Below are 12148 nucleotides of genomic sequence, written 5' to 3'. Positions count from 1 at the left end.
CTGCATGTGGGCAGCAGAACAACAAAAGAGGATCGCACCAGAAATGATGCAGCAGGACTCAGGCCTCAGCAACACTGGGCCCATTACAGAGACCGGGATAAGATAGAGGGTAAAGCAGAACAAGCACCAGAAATCTCCTCTTGCTGGTGCCCAGATTGCTGTGGCCCAAGGTCTCCCTTCCAAGGAGACTAAAGGAATCTCTGTGGAGAAATGGAGTCCTCTCAGGAAAATGTAAAGGTTTAGCAGAAACAATGATGCGTATCAATTTCTCTCCAACTCCAGTAGTCTTAAAATCAGGCCCGCCTTGCACCCAGGGAACACAGGCACTGCTAATTATGGACAAGTGGCACAAAGAGCAAAGGAGAAATCAATATAGATCGGACTTCATCAAATTTACAAAATCTTACAGTATCAAGAATGTGAGACTCAGTGTGGCGGCGCACACCTGTAATCCCGGAACTCTGGGAGGCCAAGCCAGGGGGGCATGGACTTGAGCACAGCCTGGACAACTCAGTGACTCAGTGAAGCTCTGATTCAAAACAAAGAATCAAAAGGGATGGGAAGGTAGCTCAGTGTGAAAGTCCCAAGTTCAATTCCAGTATCAAAAAACAAAAACAAAACAAGAAAAAAGAAAACTACCAAATGGGAGAAGATATTTACAAATTATACATCTGAAAAGGACTTCTATCTAGAACATATAAAGAATGCCTAACTCATTAATGAAAAGATATATAACTCAGTATAAAAATGGGCAAAGGATCTAAATGGACATTTGTCCAAAACAGATACACAAATTAGCCAGGCAGGGTGCACAAGCCTATAGTCCCAGTTATTCAAGATGCTGAGATAGGAGGACCTGGACAAAAAGTAGCCTGGGCAGCAGAAAGAGATCCAGAATGTGTCTCAGGGGGAAAACATGTAAAAGATGTGCAATATCTTTAATCATCAGGGAAATGCAAATCAAAGCCACGGAAGGTACCATCACACAGCTATGAGGAGAGCTGCAATCACAGAAACTATCAAGTGTTGATGGGAACATAAAGAAATCTAGGAGGCTAAGGCAGGAGAATCTCTGTGAGTTTGAGGCCAACCTGGGGTACAAAGTGAGTTCAAAGCCAGCCTAGATTAAAAAAAAAAAAAAAAAAAAAAAAGCTTTTTATTTTTTGTCTTTTTTTGAAACAGGGGTCTCGCTATGCAGTTCAGGCTGGCCTTGAGCTCACTTTGTAGCCCAGGCTGGTCTCGAACTTGCAATGATCCTCCCACCTCAGCCTCCCGAGTGCTGGGATTACAGGCGTGAGCCATCATGGCCCCGCAAAAAAAAATTAAAAAAAAAAAAAAAGCTTTTAAAAAAATAGATCTTCTCATTTCTGGAAAATTGTTTATGATCCAGATTCCCTATCCAAACTATTGGTTAGTCAAGTTAGGGATATAAAAATGTTATTTCAAACACAGATCTTTTCTTAGAAGACACTACAGGAGGTACTGCAGAAAAATGAGAAGAGTATACCAATAAAGAGAGCTTATGAGACCTGGGAAACTGTTTCTAACACAAGAAATTCAGGATGACCACTATACAGTTCACACTGAGGGGAACAGAGGTATCAAGGAGGAAAATATCCATAAGAGAAGAGTCATATTATAGGTTTGATATTTGGAAAAAATATTTTCTAACTTTATATGGAGTTCCAATAGAGTAATTTGTAAAATTTTAAGAATAAATTTGATTAGGCATGGTGCTTACACACTTTTAACCTGAGCTACCTAGGAGACCAAGGCAGGAAGATCTCAAATTTGAGGTAAATCCAGGGAAATCAGCCAGGCGTAGTAGCTCATGCCTGGAATCCCAGCACTTGGGAGGCTGAGGCAGGAGGATTGTTGTGAGTTTGAGACCAGTCTATGCTACAAAGTGAGTTTAAGGCCAGCCTGAACTGTATAGAGAGACTCTGTCTCAAAAAGACCAAAAACAAAACAAAAACAAAAACAAAAAACCCAGCCTGGAAATACAAAAGGGTAGAGATATAGTTCAGTGGTAGAATGCTTACCTAGCATATGCAAGGTCCTAGGTTCAGTACTGCTGTAGGAGAAAACGCTCCCTAACCAATGTGTTAGTTGCCCAGGTAACAGTTCCAGTTCCTGTTACTTGTGTTTCTTAGAAATGGCTGGTCACTAAGGGATATAACCACAGGTATGTTCAAGAGTGTAGGACGGAAAACCATATAACTGAGCTCTTGTTGGATCATTGAACGGAACTGTCTCCAATTCCACTGTATGAATGTTCACTTTATATGCTTTAATTTAGTGATATGGACAACTGTTTCTGGGAAGATAATGTGTAGCCTAACGGGTGATTTCGTACTATATATATTTTTTTCTAGAAATACTGTATTATTTGTACCCTTTTACTGCATTGTTTTTTTTATATCCTTTTTTTTTTTTCTTTTCTTCTTCTCTCTTTAAATAAAAAAAAGTGAGGGAAAGAAAGTGCTCTAAAGGATACAATTGCAAGTGTGTTTAGGTGTGTTAAATAGATGACCATATTAATGTTTTTGATTGGATCATTGAACACAACTGTTTGCAGTTTCACTGTTTGAATGTCCACTTTGTATGCTTTAATCCTGTGACCTGAACAACTATCTCTAAGATGATAATGTGTAATCTATTAAATGGGGTTTTTTATTGTTAAAAAAAAAAAAGAAATGGCTGGTCACTATGATGCACATCAAATAAACCAGTTTCCAACTAACAAGCCATGCTGCCTCTATTTCCTGCTTGCTCATCCCATATAAGCCATAGACCACCAGAGATCAGGGCCTGATATTCTGGGAGTGATCCCAAACAGTGCTTGTTGATGTAAAATCAATCTGCCTCCAGATCCTGGGTGTCATTTTAGTCTTTCTGTTTGCCCTTGCATTTGGTGCACTGGCCAGGAAGAGTGATCATGCTGATCTCTTTTGGTCACTGGTCATGACCCGACGGATGGAACAAGGACTTCTCCAGGTCCTGATGGGACAATGTGCCCTTGAGATTTCTCGAGTCCCCTCAGAGGTTTAGAGAAACATTTCTGGCTCCCTGCTTGAGCAGCTCATGTTGGACCCCAAAAGGAGGGCACAATCTATGTCTGTTGGCCTAATTCTGGTAGGAATCCCAGGGGTACCCCAGTTAGTCTGTCAGTTCTGCTCTGCTCAAGCAGAAGGGGAGTCTAATCAACTCCCATTAGTCCCTCAAGGGAAGAGGACGGAATGTTTAACCCAAATGCCTGCTGAATAAATGTGTGAGTGGACAAGACAGCGATAGATTACTCCAACTGTGCACCAACACTAGGAAGCACTGATTGTGATGGTTGATTGGACCTTCACCTGCAGTTTCATAGCAGTTGACATGTGGCAATAACAGAGGCCTTGCATCCTCCTTAGCTAAGTCATGTCTAAGTCCCTGAAGGGGCGTGGCCAAACAGGCATCTAAATGGTCTCTCTCTGAGGGAGACCCATCCTTTGTCTATTGTGCCATCATTCAAGGGTACACAATACACATCTAGGAAGTCAGAGGTGGAAATTAATTAGTCCTGACTGCAGGAAAAAAGGCTTTTTACAGAATTAAAATTGAAACATCTCAAAGAAAAAAAAGACAAAAGAGGCCCATTCTTCCTAAGAATTCTGGCTTGGCACCCTTTATTGGCTGCTGCAGTTGCTGCCAGCACCTGGAACTTCATTCCCCGCTCCTGACTCATCTACTTCTGGTCAAATGAACTGGTTCCAGCTAGCCACTGCCTGCATTTGGCTACAGAGACCCTCCATACCAAACCTTCTGCTTCACAGCTCTGCTTTCCTGGGCAGACAGTATCATCTAACAGCCACCCAAGAGGACTGTCAGCCATTCCTTCTGAGTTCCATGTCTTTGTGGGGGGCGGTAACCAGGAATCAAACTCAGAACCTTGCACTTGGTGGGTGGGCACTTGTGCCACTAAGCTAAATTCCACATTTTGACTGAGAAAAATTAGAGTATTAGTCCTTAAGAATGAGTTACTATGGGTTTTCCCAAAGTTGCTCTAGTATCAGTCAAGTACTTCTGAAAGGCATTAAAAAGGGAGTGAAAAAGTTACTGCTGTTACCCAGAAGCCTGATATCCATAAAAAATCCAGTCTCATAGATGATCTGGCCAAAGACCAACATACAAATTATAAGGGCTATGAACACACACACATACACACAACACACACACTCATTTAAATTAAAAGGTAACTCTCAAAAGCTTCAACCTGGATCAGATGACAATCCTTTCATCAGTCTGATGGGCTCAGACTAAGTCAGACCAGGCTCCCTTCTTTAGCTGGACCACTGAGAGCCGATAGTACCATCACTGGGGAAATTGGGATCCTTGTCTCTCACCCATTCTGCCTGGCACATCTTGTATGTAAGCCAGTCCCCATACTGCATTTGGGAAGAGAGCTCCTATTCAAGTTAGAAGCAACCATATCCTTTGCACCAAGTCAGTCAACCTCCCTCTCATTTAACCCTGCACTTTCAGCTTTGACTGTTCCCTGAGAGGAAGACAACATCTATATTAGCCTGTGCCAGAAAACCAAAATCCTAAAGTTCTGAAAATTCTTCTCTCAGAGATATGAGCCAAGATTGCCTCTGGGCCTGGCCATGAAGCATGCCACCTCACTGTGACTCCTACTGCTGTCACATGTCATGGGAGCACAAACAGTCATCTTGCCACACATCAGCCTTATAGATTATTAATCACCTTGGGCAAGATCTCTGTGCTGTCAACTAAGCAGCCATCATCTTGCATTCTGCAGTTCCCAACCCATACACCCCTTTTGGACTGTTACTCAATTGCCACAGGATTAAGGAACTTTCCCACACTATTTTTGGGGAGGCCCTAGCAACATATATGGCTCCAACACAGCCTGTTTCTCTATTCCTTCTGGCTCCATGATAGACCTCCAAGCAACAGTATAGACTGTCAAACTGCTAAAATATACCTCTCCCGACTGTGAAGCCAGTTCAGGTTCTCCAAGCTGACAATGCTGCTGAGATTACCCTCCATATCTATTGCCTCAGTCTTCTGCCACCCACAGCCTGCTGGACCTAAAAAATGCCTTTTTCCGCTTCTATTGGCTCCTGTCAGCCAGCCCCTCTTTGCCTTTAAATAAAAAGACCCCAGTTCTGAACTCAAAAGTCAACTGACCTGGACTCAACTTCCTAATGTTACTGCTTCTAGTTGGGCCTTATCTCAAAAGATCACATGTAATATGCCCATCAAAGATTTGCTGGGGAAACTAAAAGAGGAGGGAAATGTAGCAGAAAATGTCCCCTAGCCAGTCTGTTAGTTGCCTAGGTAATAGTTCCAGTTCTTATAACTTTTGTTTCTTAGAAATGGCTGGTCAATCTGATGCCCAGAGGGTCACTATGATGCACATTGAGATCAGGGCCTGATATTCTGCCAATGATCCCAATCAGTGTCTGTTAACGTAAAATAAATCTGCCTCCAAATCTAGGTGTTGTTTCCATGGTTTTGCTTGCTGTTGCACTGCAAAAATAAAATTAAAAAAAAAAAAAGCTAAAAGCTGGGTGTGGTGATACGATACATGCTTTATACTTGTAGCACTCAGGAGGCTGAGGCAGGAAGCCTGCTATGATTTTGAGGTCAGTCTGGGCTCCAAGGTGGGTTCAAGGCCAGCCTGAACTGCATAGCAAGACCTTACTTCAATAAGCAAACAAAGTGGGCCAGGGATTAAGCTCAATAGCATAAGTGCCTGCCTGGTAACTGTGGGCTCATGAATTCGATCCCTAATTCAAATAAATAAATAAATAAATAAACAAACAAACAAAAACAACAGCTAACATTTACAGCAACTGCCTCTTAGGGTTGGGACATAGAGAAGAGAGGACAAGAATGTGGGTCCTTACATATTAACAGCTTAGCATGCATGATTTAAAGCAGCAGAGGTATAGCATGTACTTAGCATGTGCAAGACACAAGGTTCAATCTCCAGCATAAAAAACAGAAAACAGCATAAGCGCCTGTCTTGTAAGCAGGCAGTCGTGAGTTCGATCCCTGGTACCGATAAAAAGGAAAAAGACAAAAAAAAAAAAAAAAAAAACAAAAAAAAAAACCAGAAAACAAAATAAACAAAAAACCCTAAAAAACTATTACCACTGGATATGGTGATACATGCCTATAATCCTAGCACTCTGGAGGCCGAGGCAGGGGAAACACTGTGAATTTGAGGTCAGCTTGGGCTACACAGTACGTCCAAAGCCAAACTGAATGCATAGTAAGACCTGTCTTAAACAAACAAACCTCTATTGTCTGTTTTTCATTGCAGCATAGACTGAAACCCAGACTTCCACATAATCAGGACCTTCCAGGGCCCAAGTCACCCTTCCATTATCTTTTTTATTATTTCCTCTCTCATAGCTTTTCCCACAGCCTTCCACATGTCCTTCCTTTGTTAAAACTATTCATGAGTTCCCACCTCTTCGTAATAGATCCTGCTCACCCCTAAAGCCAGGTCCAATTTCCATCCTGCTTGCAGAACCAGCTTTTTGTTTTTAGCCAAATGCAAACATGAAGCATCTCTCACAGACAAGGGGCCCGGGCCTCCATCTGCACACGGCCCATGGAGGGCGGGCCAGTTGCCAAAGGAACAGTAGGGGAAAGCCAGGCTGGGTTCCAGCCCACCCAGAATGAAATGCAGACCTCTCTGTGTGTGAACATGCCTCTTTCTGGGACTGTGAAGTTTCCAGAATATCAAAGTGGTATGGGAACCAATCCGGCTGAGAGGCTCTGAGCAGGAGATAGAAAAGGGGGCTGAGGGGCTGGGAATTTAGCTCAGCGGCATAAGCACCTGCCTTGCAAGCAGGTGGTCATGAGTTTGATCCCCAGTACCGGGAAAAAAAGGGGGGGGGGCTGGTGTGGTCTCTGGTGCTAATGGAACTGAAGGGCATCAGCAAGAGGAACATGGCGGCAGCCACGCGCTGGTGCCAGGGTGCTGAGAATGACGTGGTGGCCAAGGCTTTACTGCCCTTCTTCAGCATGGCCTTGACCTGCCAGAATGTGCTGTGGATCTCCCACAGACCCAGATTTCCTAGGACCACAGTTCCTACCAGTGCTGAGTGGCGTCAAGTCTCAGGGCTGGACTAAAATGGTGTGTGGGTTCTTCTGGGGTGGCCTGATCTGGAGCAATTTAGGCTGGATGAATGACCCTAGTCCTAGGCACTCCTTCCTCCAGCTCAGTCCAACCCAACATGGTCTGGAGACAGCACTGGAGGACTGGCTGGTCAGCTGCAGACCAGGGACTGTACCAGAGTTGCCCTTCAAAATTGCCCAGCTACTGCAGAAGCTCTAGGCTGGCTCTTCTCCCACCCCTTTGCTTCCTTTGAGTCTTTGTCCAGCACTACAACCTCTTCACCACCTCAGTTTCTACCTGGTTGCCGCGACCACCATCAGGACACGCCTGCTGTCTTTAGGGTATGGCTCAGTGGCAGAGCACTTCCCCACATGTTGGAGGTCCCGTGTTCAACCCCCTCACCCCTGTTCTCTGGCATCCATATCCCATCCCTGCTTGCTCCCTGCTGATCCCTCAAGCTGCTTCCCAGCAGCCAGAGCATGATGCTTACCCCCGCTCACCCACACCACCACCACCAATGCCCTGGGAGTGGAAGGAGGGGTTTATTCCAGGGCTTACCCAAAACTTCACGAGAAAAAAGGCATTCGAGGGTCCCCGTTCAAAGAGCTCCTTGAGCCCGCCCTTCTTTTCTGGGAATTTGTCATAGATCTGGCGGATGTCTACGGCTTCGAGGTAGGGGTCGCTGTAGCTTGGACTTGACTGGCCAATGTGTACAAACAGGTGCTTGTTGTACTGTGGAGGGAATGGTGGTCTAAGAGACACAGGAAGGCAGGGCAGACAGAGTGGACCAGAGTTTCCCTGCCCAGCTCTGGAGCTCACTACTCTGTGACCCACAGCAAGTCACTTTAATCTCTCTGGGCCTCAGTCTCCTCAATGGGAACTGCAGGTCCAATTCTTTTGTTTTATATTGGGTTTCTAAGGAATTGTGCGATTAATGGGCTCCTCAACTAAAACAAGTTTGAGACTGTTGACGTTAGGCCTCCTATCACTGGCCTCCTCTGAGCACTAGTCTGGCCTTCACAGGTGACACTGGTCACCCAGGACCCTGGGCACTAAAGGGGATATCCCAGAGGTGGCCACTGGTCCCAGATGGTGTCCCAGAGGATGTGAATCAGACACAGGAGTCTCCTCAGCTTCCTGCCGGCCCCTCAGAGCCAGGGAGTGAAGGGAAGGGCGTGGGGCAGCTTGGGATGGAAGCAACTTCAGACTAAGAGGGAGGAAGAGAGGGGGAGGGGAGGGAAGTGTGGGGAGCAGCTGGGCGGGAGCAGAAGGCAAACAAGGACTTGGAATGGGAGTATGACAGTGAGCAGGAAAAGGGGAAGAAGGTGGCGTGAGGAAGGAGAAAAAAAGAAAGAGGAGGAAGGGCCAGCCAGGGAGCCTAAGCGAACCCTAAGGAGTGTGAGAGAAGAGCATTACAAGAAAGCCAAGAGCAAGTGGAGAGTGAGCCAGATGAGGCGTGAGCGCAGGGACCCCTTGGAGGACTCACCGTGTCTGGGTCCTGTTGCTGCTCTAAGAAGGCAGAAAACTCCAACATCCAGAGCTTGGAACTGGCCACACTACGGCCCTGCCATGGGGGCACCGGGGGTGCTGAGGGTGATGGGGTGGGTCCCGCCGCAGACTCAAACCCTGCACGCAGAGGGAGAGGTCCATGGAAGCTGTCCAGGTGCCTTCCCCGCCCACACCCTCTGCAAGGACCCAGGCTCACTGGTGAAAGCTGCATCTGCCACAGAGGGAGGTGACAGACACAGCTGGGGAGTCTGGGGCAGTTTGAGCTGAACCAAACTTGAGGAAGACTGAGCTCTGGAGGGCTGTGAGAACAGGCACCATCAGGCTTGTCCTCAAGCAACCTCTGGTCTGGGCAGGAAAAGACCTGGATGGCCCAGAGCTGTTTCTCTGGTGCACAAAACAGAACCTGCCTCAGAACAGGCCTACAGTATAGTCACTAACAAATGAATAGGACCCAAATGGGAACCAGAGGGGTGTTGGAAAAGGCTCCCCTTAGAAAATGATGTTGTAAAGAAGTAATGAGGTTACACATTGGAAATTCTCAGTGCAGACATTCTAAGCCAAGGAGACAGCAGAGGTGAGCATGCTAGGCTGGGAGCCAGCTTGGTGAATCTAGAAACTCAATGGATGTGGGACACAGAAAGAGGATGAATGTAGGCAGTGGCAGGAAATGAGATACCACAGACAGATGTGACAGCTTTCTCAACAGGAAGTGATGCAGGGTCACAGAGTGCAGAGAGGGGATGCGGGAGATACAAAGGGAGAAATGCCAGCACTTGGTACCAGTGGCCAGCAAGGGACAGAACTTTCCATCAAGCAGTGTGGTCAACAGCAGTAGCTGGTCAGAGGGAGGGAACTCGGAGCATGTGGAGAAGGAGATCTAGAAGGGAGTGGGTAACAGTGGTACAGGACACATCCGCTGTGTTTAATGCATCATCTGAGCCATTTGTTCATTCATCTATCCAAGCATCACTCACGAGAAACCATATTGTACTCACCTGTGACACAATACACAGATACATTAGCCACAGACAGATAGAAGATGATGACGAAGATGGCCCTCGGGGTGGAGGTGAGCACACAGCATAAGAAAAGGCAAGGGCAGGGCAGTTGCCAGGCTAGGGGGAGGGAGGGAGGCAGGAAGCAGGGAGTACAGAGAGCTGAAGTGACCCGGGAGCCTCAGAAGCTATGCAGATTTATGCCGTCTCCTGAAACCACAGAAGCGGTAAGCCTGGAAGCAATGTGGCAAGAGCAGCACCCCAGAGCATCACAGGATGGCAAGAGATGATGTGGAGCTGGTTAAGAGGTCACTTCAGCAATCCAGGCAAGCATCAGAGGACCTGCGCTAAGGCTGCACCAGCCTGGACTTGGTGATGGTCCATGCGGGGATGAGGGTGAGCAGCACTTAGGTACTGAAGGTGGCAGGAAGCCCAGGGGTCTGGGCCAGACTGTTGGCAATGAGGCAGTCATCAAGCTGGGGGCACAATGGTGGCCTGGTACCAAGGACATGTCCTAGGAGGGACAGAGGGGAGCCCAGAAACACCTGGCCAGTCATTCTGCCCGGCCCCTTCTGAATCTTTTCCCAGAGGTCCCCTATGCTAGAAAGAGGCCAGGTTGCAGCAAGGTGGCCATTGGCTCTGCCTTGTGAAGAGAACTACAGACAGCTGTGCCAAGTGGGAGACCCTCAGGAATAACACTGCCAGGGAGGGCAGCTGTCCTGGGCATAGCACTAACTTCAAGGCAGCATCTAGGATGGGCATGCAGGGGTCCACATGCTGGGGCAGGGACCAGGGCAGGAGCTACACGGGCACCCACCTGGCAGAGGCAGCGGAGGCTGGACAGTGTAGGTTTGTTGAGAGAAGGGTTTCACACTGTGGGGGGAAAGGAAAGAAGAGACATCAGCTGCCTCTTGTGGCCAGCCCATCTGACCATCGGTGGTCTCAGTGGCTTCAACCTCTCCTCCCTCCCTCCCACCTCCCTGAGTTCCGTGGCTAATTTGCAGGAACACATCTGCTGAGGACCTGCCCTCCCCAGCTCCCCCAGTCTGAGGTCCGACTCTTAGCCTCCTTCCCTGAGTGCCAAGTTCAGCCCGAGTCACATCCTACATGGACAGGAGTTCTGGCAAATAGCAGCCCAGGGTGTGGGCATTGCACATAGACTGTGTCCCATCCCACCCCTGGGACCAGCCTTCGTTTCCTGAGTTTCTGGTTTGACTTCAGCTCAGAGAACAACTAGCAGCAAACACCAGGCCATACTCACTCATGGGATGTTCCGGCTTGGCCTGGTAACGCTCCTTGCCAAAACTGGGAAGGCAAAAAGTACAGTCAGCATGGCTGTATGGACGGACACACACAGGCCCCCGTTGAGGGAGATGGAGCAGGGCCTTGGCTGTAGGGAGCCTGTGCGCTGACCCCAGCATAGGAAGACGGGACATTGATGTCCTGGGTCTAGTTTGCTAATACTAGCAGACTACAGGGCATCTCAAGTACGCTAGGCTCTGCAAGGCTCTATGGATAAGGAGCTCCATAGACAAAACACACAGGTTTGCAAACACTGCAGGCTGCCTTCCTCCGGTGGAGAGTTCCAGAGCACTTCAGCATGTAAGTTTCTGAAACCCCAAGGGCAATGGTAGTGAATCTATGGCCTGTGTGCTACAGCGGGCACACACAGCCTTTTTGGTGGGCACACAAACCAAGTTACCCCAGCAGCTGAGCACTGGAAACAGTTGTTTTTTTCTAAACTGAAATCACAGTATTCCAGTTTGGTTGCTGTGCTGGTACTTTGTGCTAAGTATATGAGTTTTGGGTTGCAGTTTGGGTACTCGGTTTCTAAAAGGTCTGCCATCACTGGCCTAGGGTCAGGACATAGCTCAGTAATATAGCATGTGCTTAGCATGCATGACGCCTTGGGTTCCATTCCCAGCACCAAACCAAAATTTGCATGTCCCAAACCTATTTGCCCATATGATCATTTTTTTGTCACATCTCTTTAACATCCTGATGTATAGTGCTTGCTGAAGGAATCTTTGAAATATGAGGGACAAGGGCGCACTGACTACAGGACCTGTCCCTTCCTCATGTGCCCAGGGCAATTCTGTTGGTCCCTACATCCTCGAAGACCCAGTGGGGACACAGTCCTGGAAGCAGGAGCATTTCTGCAGTGTACCCAACGTGGCCTCAACTGAGGGGCTGGGAAATGTGACATTGGATCCAGGGTCAGTGCTCAGGCACAAGCTCTCCTTCACCTGGAGCAAGGCTGTGCTGGGGTCCTGAGCAGGAGGCATGGCCTCGGGCTGAGGGGCAGCTCCTCGTGGCTTGCACTTCAGCTCTCCTCCCTGGGCTTCAGCTTACTCATCTGTGAACTGGGCTGACTCGGCCATCAGCTCATGGCTGGCCACGCTGTCCTCATTAAAGGCCAGCTGGTCACTATCAAGGGCCCCAACAACATGGTTTCGTCAGCCAAACTATGATTCAGGCCAGCCCTGGGGTCCTGGCACCCTCCTCC

General features: G+C 47.8%; 1 protein-coding gene across 15 annotated transcripts in view; it reads right to left on the bottom strand.

The window, feature by feature from the left end:
• Tead4 (TEA domain transcription factor 4) overlaps positions 1–12148 on the bottom strand; it is a 63518-nt gene that overhangs the window by 8981 nt on the left and 42389 nt on the right. For 13 of the 15 annotated variants that reach the window (XM_063237674.1, XM_063237683.1, XM_063237675.1 and 10 more), the window contains 4 exons: positions 10904–10947; positions 10460–10515; positions 8625–8764; positions 7697–7870 (listed from right to left, as the gene is read on the bottom strand). In XM_063237674.1, the coding sequence (XP_063093744.1) occupies positions 7697–7870; positions 8625–8764; positions 10460–10515; positions 10904–10947 (414 nt within the window). The remainder of the gene's footprint in view (positions 1–7696; positions 7871–8624; positions 8765–10459; positions 10516–10903; positions 10948–12148) is intronic. The other 2 variants (XM_063237679.1, XM_063237681.1) reach the window with 1 other exon arrangement.

Source organism: Cavia porcellus, unplaced genomic scaffold (assembly GCF_034190915.1).
Source record: "Cavia porcellus strain 051 isolate PalLab524CR breed Dunkin Hartley unplaced genomic scaffold, mCavPor4.1 scaffold_27, whole genome shotgun sequence".
Classification (NCBI taxonomy): domain Eukaryota; kingdom Metazoa; phylum Chordata; class Mammalia; order Rodentia; family Caviidae; genus Cavia; species Cavia porcellus.
The sequence above is the reverse complement of the archived record's forward strand: the minus strand, read 5'-3'. Positions and strand labels throughout refer to the sequence as shown.